General features: G+C 41.4%; 1 protein-coding gene across 2 annotated transcripts in view; it reads left to right on the top strand.

Moving 5' to 3' along the window:
* The window catches only part of TAF4 (TATA-box binding protein associated factor 4), a gene marked incomplete at its 5' end in the record, with an annotated part of 35,616 nt that extends 23,474 nt beyond the window's left edge, over positions 1-12,142 (top strand). For both annotated transcript variants that reach the window (XM_080354620.1, XM_080354619.1), the window contains 10 exons: positions 346-435; positions 1,559-1,813; positions 3,094-3,238; positions 3,609-3,723; positions 4,337-4,506; positions 5,088-5,218; positions 5,854-5,979; positions 6,747-6,803; positions 6,885-7,004; positions 10,615-12,142. In XM_080354620.1, the coding sequence (XP_080210746.1) occupies positions 346-435; positions 1,559-1,813; positions 3,094-3,238; positions 3,609-3,723; positions 4,337-4,506; positions 5,088-5,218; positions 5,854-5,979; positions 6,747-6,803; positions 6,885-7,004; positions 10,615-10,782 (1,377 nt within the window). In that variant the 3' untranslated portion in view covers positions 10,783-12,142. The remainder of the gene's footprint in view (positions 1-345; positions 436-1,558; positions 1,814-3,093; positions 3,239-3,608; positions 3,724-4,336; positions 4,507-5,087; positions 5,219-5,853; positions 5,980-6,746; positions 6,804-6,884; positions 7,005-10,614) is intronic.
* Positions 12,143-20,175: the final 8,033 nt, after the last annotated feature.

The raw sequence follows: 20,175 nt of genomic DNA, 5'->3' as shown, positions 1-20,175 counted from the left end.
TTTATAGAATGAACACTAGTGTTGCTTAGCCTAGTTGTTAGCAACCTTTACATTAAGGGAGAGCTGTGTGTTCCAGATGTTATCACATGCTAGCCAGAGGTTGTTACAAGGCCAAAATGCAGTGTGTATCTTTGTATGAGGGATGCACATTTAGTTTTGTGAGAGATATCTCTTTTGAGCATATGATGGGCGCAACTTTAGTCAAAGATATTGATAAATGAAAATAGTGGTGGATGATAAAAACACTTATTTTCAATAAATGTTTAAGTCTTAAATCTTTTTTGGTCTTGAATATCTGTCAGTAAATTTCTACAAGTTTGCTCATTTGAAATTTCTGTTTTGAAGGATGGAAAAATTGAAGCAGAAGACTTTACCAGTAGGCTGTACAGAGAACTGAATTCTTCACCTCAACCTTACCTTGTGCCTTTCCTGAAGGTAACTCATGTTCACTAGTCTGTATATATTTCTGTGATCGTGTATCAGCAGCAATGAACAGCAGCACATCTTTTTTCAGTATAGATGGAATTCTGAAACAGTGTAAATGGAAATTTTAAATGGTACCTGGTAAGACTTTGCTCCCTTAAAAATATTTCTGCCTCTTGGTTCCAAGAGTTTGTTAATGTGATCTGTTGGCACAGTCAATAATGTAATTTCTACCATAGTGTCACATCGTAGCTCTTTTGAGAATCTGTAAAGTTTTCTTTCTATGACTTGTGAGCAGTTTCTTTCCATAGCACCAAACCTGTGAATTGATATGTTATCCTCTTTTTAGTCTTGGAAAGAAAACAAGGGATTGAATGATACAGAAAACTGTACCTTCTGGACAAATTCATACTCTTCTGCCTGTGCTGTATACCTGTTTGTATGGATAAACAGGCAATTTGTCACCTCTTGATAATAAGTCCTGTTTGTCATAGATTTTATAGCTATTGGACCGATCTCAAAGTAGTGTTTATTCCTAAATATTTCTCATCTGAAAATCTGAGAAAATACAACATCGCTGTATGCTAAGAGTATAACTCTGCTTGACTAATGTATGATTAAGGGTTATAGTTGTAGGTGTGTGGTGACATTTCTGGGTTCTTAAATGCTTGTTCAACCTGAGCTGTTCATGAGGACAAAAAATTGTTACTGTAAGAAAACAACCGAGGTAAGAATTTGGTAAAATACTGTGGTCTCTGAGCTATTCTAAAATCTTCACTGGTGTTTCAGTATGGATTTTAAGCCGTCAGATGTCATAGCTTGCTATATGTGTAGGAAACAGAATCGAGGAAGGCAGCATGGGCTTGGATTGTTAAATACACACAGGGGTTCCAGATGGGTTTGCATAGCCCAAGTACCCATCATATCCAAACTTGCACAACTAAAGGTACCATCACTCTGTCCAGCTTTAAACGTGAAGTAGCGTGGCATTTCTGGCTGTGCCGCTATTGCGTTTCCTCAGGTGAGCACAGACTGATCCAATGGACTGAAACAAAGTGCATTGCTTTTTACAATTAATGTTTTACATGTGTGATCTAGAATTAAAATACTCACGCAGATTCTTTCCTCTTTCCAGAGGAGTTTACCCGCCTTGAGACAGTTAACACCAGACTCTGCAGCTTTCATTCAACAAAGTCAACAGCAGCAGCCGACGACGACGCAAGCGGCGATAGCGACGATCCCGTCTGCGGCCGTGCTCCTGAGCTCCTCGGTTCAGCGTACAGCGGGGAAGGCGACTGCAACCGTAACGAGTACCCTCCAACAACCTGTCATCAGCCTCACTCAGCCCACACAAGTTGGTGTTAGTAAACAAGGGCAGTCGACGCCGCTGGTACGTCAGCTGAAGTGCATCGCCTGTTATTGCGCAGGGTTTTCTTAGAAACACGGTGACTTTTCTGAAATTGGTAGTCTGGCTCAATCAGAGATCTTTGATCTCTTTAGAGAAGCTAACTGCTAAGAAAAAAAGTATAATTTAAAATCCAGTCTTGGTTAAATTACAAATTATTACCAATTTTAGCATGAATTATTGGTGGATTTGTCTCAGTCGCTGCATATCCATGAGAGAGTAGTGTTCATGGAGGATGTTTCATTCTCTACTGCACAAGTCTAGCAAGAGATTTCCCCAAAAGCGGAGAAGGACTTTCTAAGGCCTGCGCATAAACCAAATAAGAACAGTATAGTGTGCAGCACCTTGTTTTGATTCTTCTCATAGCAAAGCACCATCTGTGTAAGCTTTTTATAGGATATGTATTAATTATATACATTATTGAATCACTAGAGGTTTTTTTGCTACTTACTACTTCAACATGCTTCAGCTTTCAGCATTCGTCTGACCTGCTCTGTCCAGAAATGTTCATATAAAATGAAAAGGAGAGATCTCTCTTGTCAATCCACAAATGTTTTTCACTTACCTTGAGAGAAAAGCTAGTGATTATGTTGGTCTTACTGCCTTCACAACCTGGATGTTACAGAAAGATGTTAGGACCCTAGAGAAGGAGTAAAAATTCAACATCAACTAGTTAGTACTGGATTTACAATAAAACAATTTGGCCTTTAACTTAACCATATGAAACAGTAGCAAAAGACAACGTGCAGAGGTAGAGAAATGGAACTAGCAAAATAAGCAGAGTTGGTAGATTGCTTTACAATCCAATAGTACAAAATTACACAGTGGTAGCTTATGGTGGTTCTAGATGAAAACAGCTTATGTATAACCAGCTGGATTATTTTTATCATATCTTTATCATCATGTCTCCATTATTTTTAGTTCCAGATCTTGTTCAGGCAGATCCAGTTTGCGTTTGTCTCTTGAATGTAGAAACCACATGTAGAAAGTTTTAACTGGATATAGGTGTTTGAGTTTTTTAATTAGAAATAGGTTAGTGATTTCTTATTTGTACTACAGAAAGTGGAATATTAGTTTTCTTGTAGGGTACAGTATATCTAAATAAATGTTTAAGTACTTTAAGATGGGCTGATTCTGGATCAATTAACAGATGTGTTAAGATCACAACTTCTGCGCTGATTGTTAGGATTTGTTCCTCCCACCTGATTCTTAGCCTTAGCTATTGCTCAGATTGTTCACAGTTCCTTTTTTCTTACTATTTGCAGGTTATCCAACAGTCTCAGAAAGCAGGGGCATTGATAAGGCCTCCCCAGGTGACGTTGACACAGACACCAATGGTAGCGTTGCGGCAACCACACAGTCGTATCATGCTCACTACTCCTCAAATCCAACTGAATCAACTTCAGACAGGTAAGGGGTCAAGATACTTGGATTATGCTGTATTTGACAGAATTAACTGAAGTCTGGTTTCTGAATGTCAGTTCTGAAGTGCCCCGTAGCTGTCCGATGGCTGTTATAGGACTGCTAATATCTCCATTGCATAGTGCCGTGCTGGCTGGGGATACACGTGTGTCAGGGCAGCATTTACAGTCAAAAACTGTTTGGGTGCTGGAACTGTGTGGGAGGATCCTGTTGTAGATGGGTGAAATGCTGTCAGAAAATATCAATAAAGGTTGAGTCTTTGCACCAGACACATTGCTGTTACTACATGTGACAGGCTTGTAAATCTGAATTCTCGCAGAAATTGGACAGAGCACAAATCTTGTTTTTCTTCTTACAGTACCTGTGGTAAAACCAGCAGTATTACCTGGAAACAAAGCTATTGCCACCGTTTCAACACAAGTAGCTGCTGCTCAGAAGAATAAACTGAAAGAACCTGGGGGAGGCTCTTTTAGGTGAGGAACTGTACACTTGTTTGTGCTCGTGCTCCTGGGCAGCCTGTTCCTGTGCTCCAGCGGTGCTGGATCAGGCTGGGTCAATGTGCAAGAACTAGAGGTGGATTTTCTGTGGACAGATTTGAGCATTAATAAAAACTTTAACACACAGCCATGGACATAGTTGTGCCAGACTGCTTTTAGCATTTAGCTGGCACTGAGGGTAAATATCAGACCTCACAAACAATTCCTGCCTGGACAAGCAAACAGAATTCATTCTTTCACTCCTACTCAGGTTATTTGGATGTACAGCCTGTCTTGCGGTGATAAGTGCAGTTTATTTTTGTTTTGTGGTAGGGATGTGTCTGGTCTCTTGTGTTTCAAGGTGTTAAAATATTGTGTAAGAAAGGATCTTGAGAAAACAGTTAGGAAGTACAAAACTGTCAAAATACTTTTTGTGCTCTTTGGTATCAAATTATGTCAGTTTTATCATATAATAACAGCAAATAAAATGAAAAAATGAAATTAAGTATTCGGGTTCACTATGGAATTCATTATATGCAGCTGGGGATTGTTGCATTGTTTGCAGATAAGAACTAAATGTTATAGTTATAATGAATTTTCCTTTCTTAAGGGATGATGACGACATTAATGATGTTGCATCAATGGCTGGAGTCAACCTGTCAGAAGAAAGTGCTCGGATATTGGCAACAAACTCGGAGCTAGTGGGCACGTTAACCAGGTCCTGTAAAGATGAAACGTTCCTTTTCCCAGCACCTTTACAAAGAAGGATATTAGAAATAGGTATGTTGATTTTTCTTGAATAAACAAATTTCACCAGTCTTGGGTTTAGCCAAAGGCATTTTCCATAGAAATAGATTTGAATAGTTTAAAGTTGCTGGAGTTTTTAACTTCTGTGTATTCTGATGCTTGTGGGCAATCATTGAGCTTATGAAATTAGAATAGTGTTAAGGGATAGCAAACCTGTAGAGTTGCCTTCTAAAATGATGGCAATTTAACATGAAAGTTACTAGACCTGTATAAACTGATAAGGTGTAACAAAAATGACATTTGTTTTTTAAAAAATAAACCCAGAAGCTCTTACTTATTGTATTTACTTGCTAGTTTAGAACAGATTGTAGAACAAAAAGCATTCTTAAAATGCTTGTTATATTGTAGCATACAGCACTTCTTAAGAGATTTTAAATTTTGTTAAGCTGATGTAAATTTTTGGATGTTTACCATTTCCCATTGAATGCTTGTCTGAGAAATACCTGAAAGCCTTATTTTGGAAACAGCGTTTAAATTCCCATGACTGAGATCAGCCATATATTTAGCTGCATTGTAAAATCATTTTTTACAGTTGACTTCTGTCCTGATCATAGGTAAAAAACATGGAATAACAGAAATCCATCCTGATGTAGTTAGCTACGTATCGCATGCTACGCAACAAAGGCTACAAAACCTCGTGGAAAAATTATCAGAGACTGCTCAACAAAAGAACATTTCTTACAAGGTAACTGTATTTAATTGCACAAATAAAATGGCAAAATTGCACAAATACAGCAGGCTGTCGTGTTGGCAATAACATGTGACTTCGGGTCTTCTTCGTTCTGTGAAGTTAGGTTGTTTATTCTCTTCGACTGATTCATCTTACATTAAGATATTAATGCACACAGATGACTAGAACTCCACGTCTTGCATATACAACATGTTTTTAAAACAAATGCAGAGGAAGTGTACCCTCCCCTTTATTTATGTCAAATGTTTAGAGTCTGAATGATTGTACCTCAGGCAGACAAAAGCACTGCTTTGAATTCTCAAGAGACTTCTATCTGACAGATGTGTGTTCTTAATAGGCAAATGCCTAAACAGCGTTTAAAAAAACCACACAGCTCCATGGAATATGTTTGTGATGCTAAAGCTGTGATGATATTAGTTTAGAAGTCAAAATCTGATGATTCACGGAATAGAACAAAATGCTTTTAAGAATTCTAGCTAGTTTGACTGGTGTAAGTATACGCTTGCTATTTGTTTGAAAAGGACAAAGTGAACGTTTGAGCTTTAAATGTATATGTTCCTCTACAGTACAGTACAAGCTAATAGCTTTGTTTTTAAGAAATGTAATGGGAAACATATTTGTGTTTTCAGGATGATGAAAGATACGAACAAGCAAGTGATGTTCGGGCACAGCTCAAGTTCTTTGAACAACTTGATCAAATAGAAAAGCAGCGTAAAGATGAACAAGAAAGGGAAATTTTAATGCGTGCAGCAAAGGCAAGTGCTTGGATTTCACACACATTTACAAAGTGTCATTTTTGACGTCAAAACTGCAGAGTTTCTTTTAATTCTAAAGTGCTTGCAATGAAGGGGAAGACTGATCTTCAAAGATGGAGCTTGATGAGTATGTTGTTTAGCGAGAGCTCTGTTGTGCTTTTCATGGTAAAGCATGTGAGATGGCTTCTTTGCCAGGCTCATTGCGTGTTCCCAAATTACAGTGGGTCTTGAAACTTAGTTTTTGCACTTTGCTTTGTGGAAAAGAAAGAGAATTTTATAGCTTGATGATACTCTTAAATTGAATAGAGAGGTTACAGGTATTTTGGAAATTAGAAGTAGAGTTCAGAAAGATTTTTATAAGTTGCAGAAATACACTAAATAGGAAGCAGTTGACTGTTGTTTTACTCAGTGATACAAATACAGAATGAATAAGACAAACTAGGCAGGAGCACTCTAGAAGTAATTAATAAAACAACCCAGGGTTTCTGTTGGGTCTGTTAATCTGGTATAAGTTGCCAATGTCCAAATCCAATTTTTGTGGTGCACTGTTTGCACAGAAGTTATGAACCAACACCTCAATTTCAGTTGGTTCCTGTTAGATTTTCTCCTGTTGCCCTCTCCAGGAGCGGTGGGTGTTCTCTGCTTCCTGCAGAAGTTTAAGAAAAACTTTCATATGCTGTGTAAAACTTATCTTTAACTGCTTTTGTAACTGAATTTATTTCTTTATTTCTTTCCAACTCTTCCATGTTCACCCTTTATCAACATAGTCTCGATCTCGACAAGAAGACCCAGAGCAGCTTAGGTTGAAACAGAAGGCGAAGGAGGTAAGTGTTCACCTTAGTATGAACTCTTATTTTGGAAATTGAAAGAAAAATAATGAACTGTACTTGTTCTGGCCAATGCAGATGCAGCAACAAGAGCTAGCACAGATGAGACAGAGGGATGCCAACCTGACTGCATTAGCTGCCATTGGTCCCAGAAAGAAAAGGAAAGTAGATTCACCAGGATCTGGATCGGGGACAGAGGTACAGTGTCACTGTGATCGTTGCTTTTGCTGTGTCAGCCTCTGTAAAAACCTTTTCCATAATTTGCGGCAGCTTTCTGAGTGGCAGAAGTGTATTTTGGGTTCAGATTTGCTTGCTCCAAGGCCAGGATCAATTTTTAGCATCTGTGTAGTGGCATAGGGAATAAAATTTGAGTTGTCATTCCCTGATAGATGGAACTGGAGGAATGACAAAAAAGCCATCACTGTTCTCTCAAGTCCTTTTTTCGGACTTCTAGAGTTTTGGGAAGAGATTGTGGTTGCAGCCAATCTAAGAGTGCAGAGTAATGCTGCTGAGGGGAGTGAGGTAGAACTGAATCACTACTAGATTGGACAGCAGGAGCTTCAGGTTATAGGAACTTGCCTAATTTCTTATTTCAGCTGTTGATTTGCCTTAGTTTCAGTATCTCTACAGTAGATCAGTTTGACCAATTCCATCTGATTATAAAATCTTAGAGTTGTTTAGGTTGGAAAAGGCCTTTAAAATCATCAAACGCTGCCAGGTCCACCACTAACCCTCGTCCCACGTGCCACGTGGGATTTCTCTAGTGATAAAGACAGCCAAAATCTTCTTGAAACTTGGCATTTACGGGGCCAAAAGCTCTCTTTTTAATTCGGGGATTCTTCCCTACAGAGTTTTGGATCTGATAGCAAGTGGCATGATAGTAATAGTTTAATTATGCTTATGATTCCCTGAGCATTACAAATTTGTAGTGCTAAAGCATTTATACTGTAGAGAAGCCTCTTGTTTCAAAACAATTCACCTTATTTTATAGTGAATTGCTAGAAGCAATGATTTACATGTGCTTGATATAAAATGTTAGAGAACAATCTAAATACTAGTAAATGTTATTTTTATTTATTAAAAAAAATCAAGCCTCGTGAGCATCTTTAAAAGTAACTTTTAGTTTTGAAATTTACTAAAATACCTGTTAGTGATAAGACTTTTAAAATGTAAGTTAATAAATTGCTGTATTAAAGGTTTATAAATGTGGTTTGAAATTATAAACCTTGCAGAATGTGGCACTTTGTCAAAGATAGATGTCTATAGAAATGAAGCAGTCTCTGAGGAATATGCTGAAGTAACTCATGCAGTGTTAACGCTGGTGTCGCTTACTTACGCAGGCTGTGCAACGTTAATAGTCTGTTAATGTCACTTAGGTTATGGAATGTATTTTACATCTACTGCAAACACTTGTTTGTATTTCATCTAAATCTGACTAATTTAGTTATCCTAGATTAATCACTTACTGGTTAACCAATTAACTGCGGGTTCCCTGGAAATCTAATCTTTTTGTCTGTTTAATTAAGAACCAGCTGCTTTTGATCTGATAGACTCACAGCTGCGCTTTTGCTGCCGTGTCACTTGACACTTTTAAATTGAGCTCCACTTGTCACCATTTGTGTGCAGTTTGTAGTTCAGGCATATTACAAGTGTGGAAAATAAGGTTTGGCATTACTTAGACACAGATCTGTAAATGTAAGCTTTTGATGTCTAGGAATGCTGAATTTTAATTACATGTAAAATCACTTCTAAGTAGTAATTGTAGTGGTTTATTTCAAAATTCAATGTAACAGGTTGCTGTCAGTTCTAGAGTTCTGTATCCACGTGATTTTATTGAGAGTTACCGAAAGCTTCTTAACTTATTCCATGCCTACAGGACTAGCATTGTTCTGTGTCTTTGAAGACACCTGAAATTTTACATTTGCATTTACCATAGGATAGTGTACATAATAAAATCAGGCTTGAGCTTCTACTAAAGAATATGTTAAAAAATATAATTTAAGGACCCTTCCAACCATTCTGTTGTTTCAGTAGTAGTCACATGTATGTATTTGACAAAGTTTAGTTTGCATCCAGTGCTCTTCTGCATCTTCTAATTTCCATTGAAGCTGATGAGAATGAGGCTCCTCGGTTGTGCAAGTGCCTTAAAATATCCCTTTGAAAACCCAACCTTTAAACAGTTCTAACTACAGGATTTCAGTGATTTGATGCTGGTTTAACGGGTGACTTCCCTGAGAAACAAAAGTCTGACTTCACTGGTAGCTGTGTGGTGAAGCAAACGTACCCGCTCACAACCCAGTGTACAACTAACCCCCATGTTCAGATTAGTTCCTTAATAATGTGTACTGATAATAAATATTCTACTTTCTCAAGTAGAGAGTATTAGTGTGAACATCAGCAGCCTTGTGCACTACCCTCAATCTGGGCCTTTCTCAAGGCTGTGTGTTCTTATTTAGAACAGTCTTTTCAAATTCTCCAAACTCTCAGGCAGATAAATCTTTATTCCCTGGTGGAATGTGTTCAGACGATCTGGTGTCACTGAGTATTGAAGTTGTGTTAAAAAATAAAACATTATTCTAGTAAATGAAATTGGAGGAAAAAAAGAATCCATAGATAAGCCACAGAAATATAACCTGCTCCAAATCACTCGGGACACCTTCATTATTTACACGAATGTACCAAGGGCAAGGTATCGGCAACAGGCAACTGCCAAAAAGATTCCCGACTTTAAAATTGGAGTTGAAAGCTGGTTTTTGGTGTCTGCGTGCCATCTGCTGGCGACTGTGCCTTAGTGCTGCTGCTCCGGTCCCTGCAGCCCGCGGACCCCTCCTGCTGCCAAAAAAACGTGTGTCTGGTGCACATGCAGAGAATGGGATCAAATCACAGTCATTACTGGACAAGGCACCTTGTTACTGGGTGGTGTTTCTGCCTATTCTGATGGCTGGTTGTTTTAAAGCACTCCAAGGTTTTCTTGCTTATATAAAGGAAGGCATAATTGTCATAGAAGAGCAGCATTAATCATGTATATCATATCAGAACTGTGTTTTCTGCAAGTGAAGATGCATTGAGGTCAGCCCCAGGAGACCTGTGTTATAACTCGCTTAACAGTCACTGTGTGTCTAAACAGCTGAAGGATGTGGGTATCTCTCAAGATATCAAATGTTTTGAGTTTTTTTTCCTTTTTTTAAGTGACAGATATAACAATATATTACTTGTTTATCTCGCTGGTTTGTGCAGACAGCTACCAGTGTGCACCAGAGGAATAAGTGTTAGTGGATAACGGAGAAGAATTCAGAGATCATTAGAGGACGTCTGACTCTGTCTATATAGCTACTTCTTAATCTAATCCTGAGCTTGGTGACATCTCTTGTCACCAAAAGGAGACCTCATGGCACTGGGCTGTGAAGATCAAGGGGGATCTATGACCTTATTCAAGACCTGATGATCCAGGGGGTGGGATTGCTCCCCAGTTTGTCAAGAGCTCCAGGGCTGCCCTTGGGATCTGTGTGATGTTGTGAAGAATCCTGTCTCTTCTGGTTGTTGGGATCACCTGTTGTTAGTGTGATCCTCCAGATAAGAGCAGGGTTTGGGGGTTTTTTGGTCTGCATTAAACATCACTGAAAACTTCTGATTGTTCGACTATTTGTTTATACATAAGAATTAAAAAGAAATCGCTGATCTGGTAGCATAGTTTGATAGCTTCCTGTACATAGTTGCTTGGTTCTTACCTCACTTGCTTTCTCTGAAAACCTTTGGAATAGCTAGGGATGCTGGCACGCTGTGATTGATCTGTTGTTCTCATCCGCAGGGATCTGGTTCGAGCGCAGCAGTCCCGGGCAGCTCTGGAGTCGGAACAACCAGACAGTTTACGCGACAAAGGATAACGCGGGTGAACCTCAGGGACCTCATATTTTGTTTAGAAAATGAGCGAGAGACAAGCCATTCATTATTGCTATATAAAGCATTCCTTAAGTAAAACGGAAAAGATCAAGGTATTTTTGACGGAGAGACGCCCGAGGACATTTTTTATATATTTGCAAATTACGCCTTTTTGTAACAAGCAAATGGGATATTGTTTAAAAAACAACCACCTCTTTACATGGAACAGTTTTATATTCCTGTTTATAAATAAACTCTTCGGTATAAGAGAAATACATTTCTGTAACAGTGAGGATACTTACAAGGCCTGTGGATACCATAAAAGGACAATTAAATTTTAACTCATCTCTTGATTGAGTGGCCTTCTTGCCAAACAAGCCATATATAAAGACTGATGGAATCGTTTAGCAAATAACTAGCTACCCTTTGTCAGCCCTGTAGCAGTTTCAACATTAATTGTACATTTTAGTTCAGTTTTATTCAACTAAATCAATTATATAGGCGTATTGTCTACAGCAGATGACCTCATTTCATTTAGCTTTTTTTTTTTAAACAGTCAGTTAGCAAAGCAAACTGATTTTTTAAGAATATTTATCTTTCCCCCAAATGTTCAAAATCTAGAGGGATATACAGTTAATTTTAAACATAACCTCAATTTTAATCACATTATTGCTTATTAGAGGCCCTGAAATCCCATAAAGGAGGGTTACTTCTGAATGTTTTAGCAGCATCTGTAAAAATGCATTTTATTTGCTATAGTTTGTAAAGCTGTAAAGTTAAAAAAGGAAAAAAAGGAAAAAAAGAGAAACCTTTTCAGCATAAATATATTTTACTTGCACTGTGTTTTTTAGCTAAAGTGAAAGCTTAGATTAAATAAAATCAAAGTTGAGAGGAATCATCAAAAGACTGTTTCTCAGTGTGAATCAAGTGTTGAAAAATGGTTGGTGTATTTTGTCAGTAATTGTACATAATTTTTGGCACATAACATAAAAATGGCTATGTAAACTATAATTATTTTGCTAAAAGACTGTATGCAAGCTGTGGGCCTACTTTAAAGATGTCCAGAGCAAAGTCCCTTCTTTGTACCTATTTTTTTATTACAAATATACTAATTGGTTCTTTATATTTTCAGAGGTTATTGTATTAAATTGTCTATTGATAGTACTTTTATGACTGTAAATACTTTGGCTTTCTTTGTGTGAACTCTCATGGTAGAATTTAACTCTCTTGCGTGTAAACTGAATGCTGATCAGTATTTTTATCAACACCTGACAACTGTTACACCCCTTTTATTTTGTCTTTTAGGAAATCCTGTCTTTCCATTTTTTTTTTCATGTAAATTTTGCACAGTTACTTGTTCATATGTAAATATTTTACTTTCAAAAATGAAGTTTTTAATTGCTATTGTTTTATATAGGATTGAAAGAAAATTAACTCCTTTATTAAAAACAAATTTATCTGTATTTGCTAATGTATTTTTCTCTCTAAATCTTTTCTCTTCTTGGATTTATTTTTCTTGGTACAGTAAAAGATTAGGCTACCCGAGGGGATGCTGTTTCCTAAACATGCACTTTGGGTTTTTTATATTGCGTTGTCAGTGCTTTGAAAGTATTTAATGTTATGAATCTTGAAATCTCATTGTTGTCTTAGGGGTCCTGGACAAAAATCAATGGCTGGTGGGGTTTGGTTTATTTGTTTTTTAAGCAGGGAAAGTTTCTGAAGAGATCTTTAAAGTATTTTAGTTTTGTCTGGTGAGGGTTTAATAAAACACCCTCCTTGAGGGCAGCCCCGTCGCTCAAATGCCATTAACCGCAGTGATTTTCGGAAGAAGGTGTGACACATACCACAGAATTTGGAGGACAATTATACAAGAATTTCATCAGGGATACACTCGATTACTAACATGAAAATCTGAGGTGGTGTATTTCTGATGCACTGTACTGAATGTTCAGCTTTGGTTTTTTGTTGTGTTTTATTTAATTCCCCCTCTCGTGGACAACTTAAATAATTCACAATTGTGATATAATAGAAAAATCACATAAATTTGATAATTACTTCTTGCACACAGACAAATTTATCTACAGAGGCTGCTGCAGCCTGGCTTGGACCCATTCCACACCGCACCAGTTGTTTCCAAAAACCCAGATTGGCTCCTCAAGTGATGTGCTCCCCACACCTGAGACTTACCTGAAGTTTTTAATTGTTTGTAAACTCCAAACTGTCTTTCCAATTCTGTAATGTTACTAAGTGGGAAGAAACTACCTACCTTGTGCCAAAACGTTGTCCAAGCCTCCCTTTAATTGTTGGTTACATTCATCACCACTGGCCGTCCAGCAACCGAGCGTCTGCCGAGCTGTGGCAGGTGAGTTGGGAAGAAGCTGATCTGCAGGTGTTGGTTCCAGCAGCAAGTTGGGGGTAAGACAGGTTTGAAAAATTGAAGTTATTAATGTTACATGGTGCGCTGTACTTACACTCCCTCTTAGTAGAGGTTGTAGCTTGGAGATAGGCTGGAAAGGCCAAGGGAGTTGGGAGGATGGAGAGTTGGTCTGTAAGGCCATAGCTCTTGGTTTTGTTTTACATAACATGGTTTTTAAGTGCACAGTCAGCCCTCCACTCCATAGAATTATTCTCAGCTTGTAGAAGTTCCTGTTCTTGTAGTCTGAAAAGCCGGTAGTAGCTCAAATTCAAGTCATTTGTGACTGAGCTGTTGGTTCTTCACTGTGTTATTGGTGCTGGAGTGATCGCTGCCTCCCGGGGCCACGGGCGCGCTGCTCGGGAGGTGTTCTCATGGCTGGTGAGTTGTTCACTTTACAGTTTGTTTCTTGTTTTTATTATTATGATTAAATGTGACTATTCTGAAGCTGCTCAGAAGCCTTACATTTGAGAGCAAGGTCATACCTGAGGAGGGGTGGTGTGGCCAGGGCAATGTCTGTGTCCAACAGCCCTTCTGTGTGTTGGTGACCCATAAAGACATAAACTGTGACTTTTCAGGCCTGTAGGCTTGTACAGCTCCTCCAAAATAGGAACAGTTAATGTGCAAGGGAATTTACTGTCCCTTTCCTTCATCCAAAAAGCGATGCAACTTTGTACCACCCTCAAAACTGGAGGTGGTTGTGTTGGAGACCCATGGAAGAAACTCCGTGGATGAGTCCACAATGTTTTATTGTACCCTTTTTTATCACACTTGGCCCCATGTTAGTGACATGTTGCTTCTCTTTTGCCTGTGCGTTTACCAGCACTTGTGTGTGTGACCTGAGGTGGGCTCTCTACCCTGCTTGACAGTAGCCTTGATGTCTCTATATGTTATAACGCCTTTGATTAGATAGCACATAGCTGTAAAGTTCCTGAACTATCGGTATCATCCTTTTCCAGCGTGAAAGTCAGCAGAACAAATAGGATATAATGAGGCTCTCAGAGTTTTGTATTACGCAGGTGTATAATTGCATGCACGAATGCTCTGATAAACGCTTTCACATCCACAGTAATTAGAATTTTCTTGAAGATTTTAATCTGATCCGAGAAGCTTCGCCGTATTTCTGTGATTGTCTGAATTACAAATAATGGTACGAGAAGTGTAATACAATAAATTGAGCCATTTTCTTATGTTGATGGTTGTTTGTCCATCTGCAGAGAAGAGCCGTCGCTTTGGGGGTGAGGCGGCTCTGCTGAGTGTGTGGCTGCAGCGAGGATTTTGGCAGCAGCGACTCCCTGGAGCGGGTACGTAGGTCCGTGTGTCCAGGTGAGCGTTCAAACCCCGGTGCCAGCAACTTCAAGGTGGGAGGCGTCCCTTCTTTAAGTATTTCCAGTGTTTGTGCAAGTATTTTTACATGTCAGGGCTTTAGGCAAGTGCAGATCAACCTACTGGATTAAAATACAGTATAAAGTGCAGAGAGGAAGAGGTTTAGGGACTATGAGTTGAGCCTAATCTTTAGATTTGTGGAAATGTTATGCAAACTGCGATGTGTATAAGCACGGCTTCTCAGTATTTTGAGATGTTTTAGCAAGTGATGCTTCCATGTTTGTGACAGTTGTCAAGCTGACAGATTTGGGAGATATTTGTTTGCTGAAGGGATAAATAGGGAGGGCGGCACGTGCCTGCTCTGCCTCGCTGACCTGCCTCTGACACGTCCAACACGTGCTGCCTCTGCAGGAGAGTGTCTCAGTGCTCCCAGTCAGAATATCCTGCAGGCTGCAAACTGGGACTGGTCTTTAAACTGCATTTTAACAGCACAGCTCTGTCCCCCCGCAAAGCTGCTCCAGCCAGAACCTGCTCCCTCTGCTCCCCCATCGCCATCCGGGACAAGGTTTACACCGGAGACCAAGCCTGGGAAGCCAGGACTCCTTAATTTGGTGTGTTGTTGTTACCCAATGACATACCGAGCTGGGAGAAAGGGAAATAGATCATTTAAAACCTTCTTTTTGGATCCAGTTGTGGCCCATGTGTCCTGTGGCTCCCGGGAGAGCCCAGCCCCGTGCTGCACGGACATGGGGGTGCTGGGGAGGCTGCGTGCTTCAGAGCCACCACCTGGTTTTGCTTCTGTTCTGCCACTTCAGAAATAGTTTTCCTTGTGAAATATGGTATATTTTCCCTTTGTTTTCCTGCTTGGTTTATTTACTGTTGTTTTCTGTAAGGAATTGGGCTGCACCCCGTTTGGTTTCCTCCTGGGAGTTTCTCTGTTCTGAAGTCAATAGGCAACTTGTACAAACAACGCAAGTAGCATTTGGTCTGTGATATGTACCAGCTTCTGTAAAAGTACTGAATAAATGCATAACAAATCTCACTTTTACTGCACTGTAAAAGTACTGTATGGTTTTATTTGAGCACTTACATACTTTTCAATCCAATAACAAAATTAAGTTGCCAAAAAAAAATGTTGCAAGTGCTTTTCTAGTTTACTGTGATGCATTTGGTGCTCTAATTTCAAACACGTTGGAGCATTGCCCAATTATTACAGATTGAGCTTTGAAGAACAATATATCTCATTTCCCAGGAGACCAACACGGTGATGTTTGGATACAGCTGCTTTAAGAGAAAATGAAAATCCTTAATGTCATCTCAGTCGTGTCACCGTTGAGCACCCAGGCTCCTTTACTGCAGTTCAAGAAGGACAAGGGAAAAACCTGGATAAGTTGTAGGTAAGGCCCTTCACCTTGAGGTGCAGTTGGTGGGATGATCGTTTGAGAAGAAGAGTTGTTAAGTGCCTCAAAATAAATTACAATTTCTCACACTTCACATGGATGCACAGCAGAGGTGTGTGGTTTGATGTTGTGGGGTTTTTGCTTCTTCCTTTTTTCTTTTTGAATGTTGGGAGCACGTTTTGGGTGCATATGCTCATTCTTGCTGCAGATGTTTCAGGGTCCCTGTTTTGAGCGCAATAGTTGTGTTGGCAGAGCTGAGAGGTGCCGGTGGAGCTGAGCTCCAGCTGCTCCCCGAATCCCAGCGGAACTCTGTCCCTCCCTGTCCCTGCAAGGCCAGCGATGCTGTAGCCTGAACCCAGTAAAACTCCCCAAAACTCTCAGTTTCCTGATGGCAAAATGCCTGAGAGCTCATGTGCGTGGGACCTTCCCCACTCCCCACCCTCGTACCCCCAGAGATGTTGAGGCAGCACCAGGGGATGAGCAAACTGAAAGCTTGAGGTGGCTGCACCTGCTGCTGTGTTCAGCTTGGTTTAAACGTGAGAGAAGCCGGTCCTGTGCATAATCAATGGTATTAAATTTAAAACAACAGCTAAACCAGGCCCCTGGTACCTACACGACACACAGAGCAGGGCTGTGCGAGCATCTTCTGTCTCCTTGGCAACAGAAGCCTGTGCGGGGTGAGCGGGGCCGGGCTGGGGGCAGCAGCTGCAGGGAAGGTGAGGAGACAGTGACACCCCAGTGCCGGTGTTCCCTCCCCGAGATGGGGAATGGTGTCCCGGGGCCGGATTCTGCTGCCAGTTTGTAAAGTCACTTTGCCATCAAGGAGGAAGATTGGGAGGTGCTGGGTGGACACAGGCTGTGCTGAGACAGCACCCGCAGCTCCCCAATCCCAGACTGATTATTTTATCTAGACACACATAGTATATGTGTAGATATATGTTTATATATAGATTGTATAGATATTTATATATAAGTACACACATGTATATATAGAAGTCTCTGCAGGGAAGCTCCTTTCTCTCACAGCCAGCTCTGTGACCCCACAGGTCTCCTGTCCTGCCTAAAGCTGGTTTGCAGGATTGGGGGGTGTAAGCTGTCACCCAGAGCTGCTCAGAGCTGTAAGAGGGGATCGTTCTGCAGTTGTGCAGTGAGGAACCTCTCAAATGTTTCATCTTGTGCATGAAAGATGTGCAATGGGATGCTTGCTCTGACAATGGGGATGTTAATAGCTACTCAAGGAAAGCTACTGGTTTTGTTTTGTATCCAGTAAACATTTCTGTTGTATTTTGTTGCTGGATTTGTAAGTGGGAGAAAGGAGACGTGTGAGAAGCTGATAAAAAAATACTCAAAGTGTTGGCAAAATAGTTCAATGCTCAGCAGGAGTTTAATGGGAGAAAACTGGGGTCAGTGTGGAGTCGGGTGGGAGGGGGTAAAGAGGTCAGCCCTGGGGTTTCTCATTAGAAGGGGAAGGTTGCGGAGGCAGCTGGTCCTCGCTGTCCTGTGCCTTCACCCACCAGAGGGGATTAGCACCACATCCCACTCCTGCCTCGGCTGAATTCCTGCTGAGGGAGAGCAGGGAAGACCAGGGCTGGGAAATGCTCTGTAATTGCTGTTGTTTCATTAATAAGGTGCCGTATCCATCCCTCCCCGTGCAGGGAAAGGCCGGAGCCGCGCACAGGCAGGCGGCAGATGGTGCTCTGAGCCCGACTATGCGGCGACGGCGTCTCCCATCCCTCCTCATCCCTGCTCGGTGAAACACGGTCCTGCTGCAGTCACAGGCTGCGGTGGGGGGAATGCTTTTCTGCTTAATGCAAAGTATAAATTATTCATTTGCTGAGTGCTAAATAATAGAAAGTGAGAAGGGGATGTAGCTTAGTTGATGCGGTAGGGAAAAAACCCAAACCTCTAATTAAAAAATAAATTTAAAAAGAGCAACGAGGACAGGCCTGTGTGCTTCAGCAGACTTTGATCAGAACGGGTGCCCCAGACTGTTTATTTATGTATTTAAGCCTTTTCGGAGGGCACAGTTGCCGAGGGTAGCAGACGCCTGTGAGCTTACAAGTGCGAAGGCAGGTACAAGCCAGGGCGCGGAACAAAGCGAGCTGCCGATTAAAAACGTTCACAAAACAGGACACGGGTGTTCAAAGGGAACTTCTGGTGATGGCAAGATGTAAGAAAATCAGTGTCAAACAGCATGGCACACACAGAAGCAGCAATTTAAACCATCGCCTCTTAATTTCCTCCCTTCATTCAAGTGCTGTGATTTCTACAAGTTACAAACCTACAAGGCTCAATACAAGATGCATTTGAAGAGGGTCAAGGTAAGCTGAGCCGGGAAGTGGAAAATCCCAAATATCTCAAGAATGTGCTTTGGGAGGACTGTTTGGTGTAGGAATGGGGGCTGTGGAGCAGGGTCTGTCCTGGTTCTCATCACCATTAACTTCACAGCTGCTTTGTGCCTTTGCAGGAGAACTTCTGTGTGTGGAGAGGCAGATTGGGGTGGGCTTCCCTGGGGCTGAAACACAGTTTCCCTGTGGCTCTTGGCCCTAAATCCCTGTTAGTCTGAGCTCAGCAGCAGTGGGTTTTTTTCCCCTCATCCATCACTGGGGAATATTGTGATGGTGAGAGGTAGGGCCAGGCTGTGGGGACAACGATGGGGTGACCCCCTTCCATCCCATCTTATTCACACCGGCAGCAAGTGGAGGGTTGAGCCAGGGTGAGCCTGGGTCACCACAGACCTCTGAGATGCTCCCCAAACCCCACTCTCATGTCACCCCACAGCTCAGGCGCTGGCTCGGCCCCAATCGCTGCATCGATTCCAGCTCAAACCTCCCCACAGGCAGCACTGTGTCAGGGAATTGCTGTATTTCTAGGTTGTTAAGTTCTTTGCTCTTTAATGCTTTGCTTCCTGAACACCCCCAAGGTGTGTTATAATCACCCCAAAATGCAGCTGCTAATTGTTCGGTGTCCCCAGGGTGGGGGTGGGAAGAGCAGAGTCGCATTAAATCGCAATAATCAAGAGCTTGTGTAACAAATGAACTCGAACCTGCTTGTCAGGAGGAAGCAGAGGTGCTGCCGGGCTCTCTGCGAAGGGCCGTGTTCCACCGTAATCTTATTTGTAATCTAATCAATATGTTTACTGAAGGAGAGAATATCATCAAGTATTTCTTTAAGACACTTAGGGGATGTGACACCGCTCACAACCCCAATGTAAACACGTCAGTTGACTGCGTTTGCTAATAGGAAAAACTGGTGATGTTTTAGCAGGGCTGGCAGGGGGTTTATCTGGGGGTGGGAGGGGATGTGTCCCACTGCAGTGGGGACATTGTCTGCTTGGAATGAGTGGGACAGGTTGTCCCTGCAGCCTGGGGATATGTGACGTGGGGATGAAGATGGAGCTGTCGGGAGGTGCATTTCCAGCAGGACCAGCTGAGCCAGGAGTCAGAAGTATTAAATCAGACTTTAATTCATGTGTATGTTCAGGAGAGTTCATAGGTTTTAGTGAATACCCACAGGGCAAGAAGTATCACCCATAACAAACAATTAGGCTCTAATGCACCCCGTGCAGGAGTTTCCCACTCACCCTAGGCAGCTGGAAGGTGCCTTTTATCCTGAAACATGAGGATTATATGTATAAAAATGTATAATGTTTCTCTTATAAAATTTTTATCCTGTCTAGTGTACCTCAAAGCTCTTAAAACTGAAAACACCAGCTCCAGAGGTTTGGCTGCAGTTGCAGGGGACAGGGACAGCTGCTTAGTTCAACATAGCCCCTGGAGACCAGGAGCAAGGGGGGACCTTGTGATGACACATTTACCATCTGAGAGGGATGGGATGGGACGGGACCATCCCCACAGGTCTTGGTCAGATGTTCTGAGGTCCTGGAGCATCTTTGAGGGTCCAGAGCCCACAGCATCACACAGGTGTGCACCCACCCCCCTGCTGCAAAGCACCTTAAATCTCAGCTAAACTGACAAGGAAACCGGTAGGAAAATAAAAACAACACGAAAAATAAATGCTGCTTGTTCAATTATTTAAATTAAGACTTATTTGAAAGCTGTGTTTGCAGCAAACACCCCCCCTCCCCTTTATTTTTTAATGAGCTCCAGTGCATTGAAAAGGAGAGGGGGGGAAATCCAATAAACTCCCCATTGCAGTTTCTTAACATGTTTAATTGAACAGGTAGGAGAAACTCCTCCATCCGCCGCTTCCAGAACAGGCGCTGTCAGCAATCCTTGCCCAGCACGTCATCTCCCACCTGCGGGAAAAGGTTTGGGCATTTCCAGTGGGACTCAGGGATCCCACGATGACCCAGAAGGGGTTTGGGGTGCAGAGCTGAGCTTCTCTCTGG

Source organism: Nesoenas mayeri (genome assembly GCF_963082525.1).
Source record: "Nesoenas mayeri genome assembly, chromosome: 16".
NCBI classification, from domain to species: Eukaryota; Metazoa; Chordata; class Aves; order Columbiformes; family Columbidae; genus Nesoenas; species Nesoenas mayeri.
This window is presented reverse-complemented; position numbering and strand designations above follow the sequence as displayed.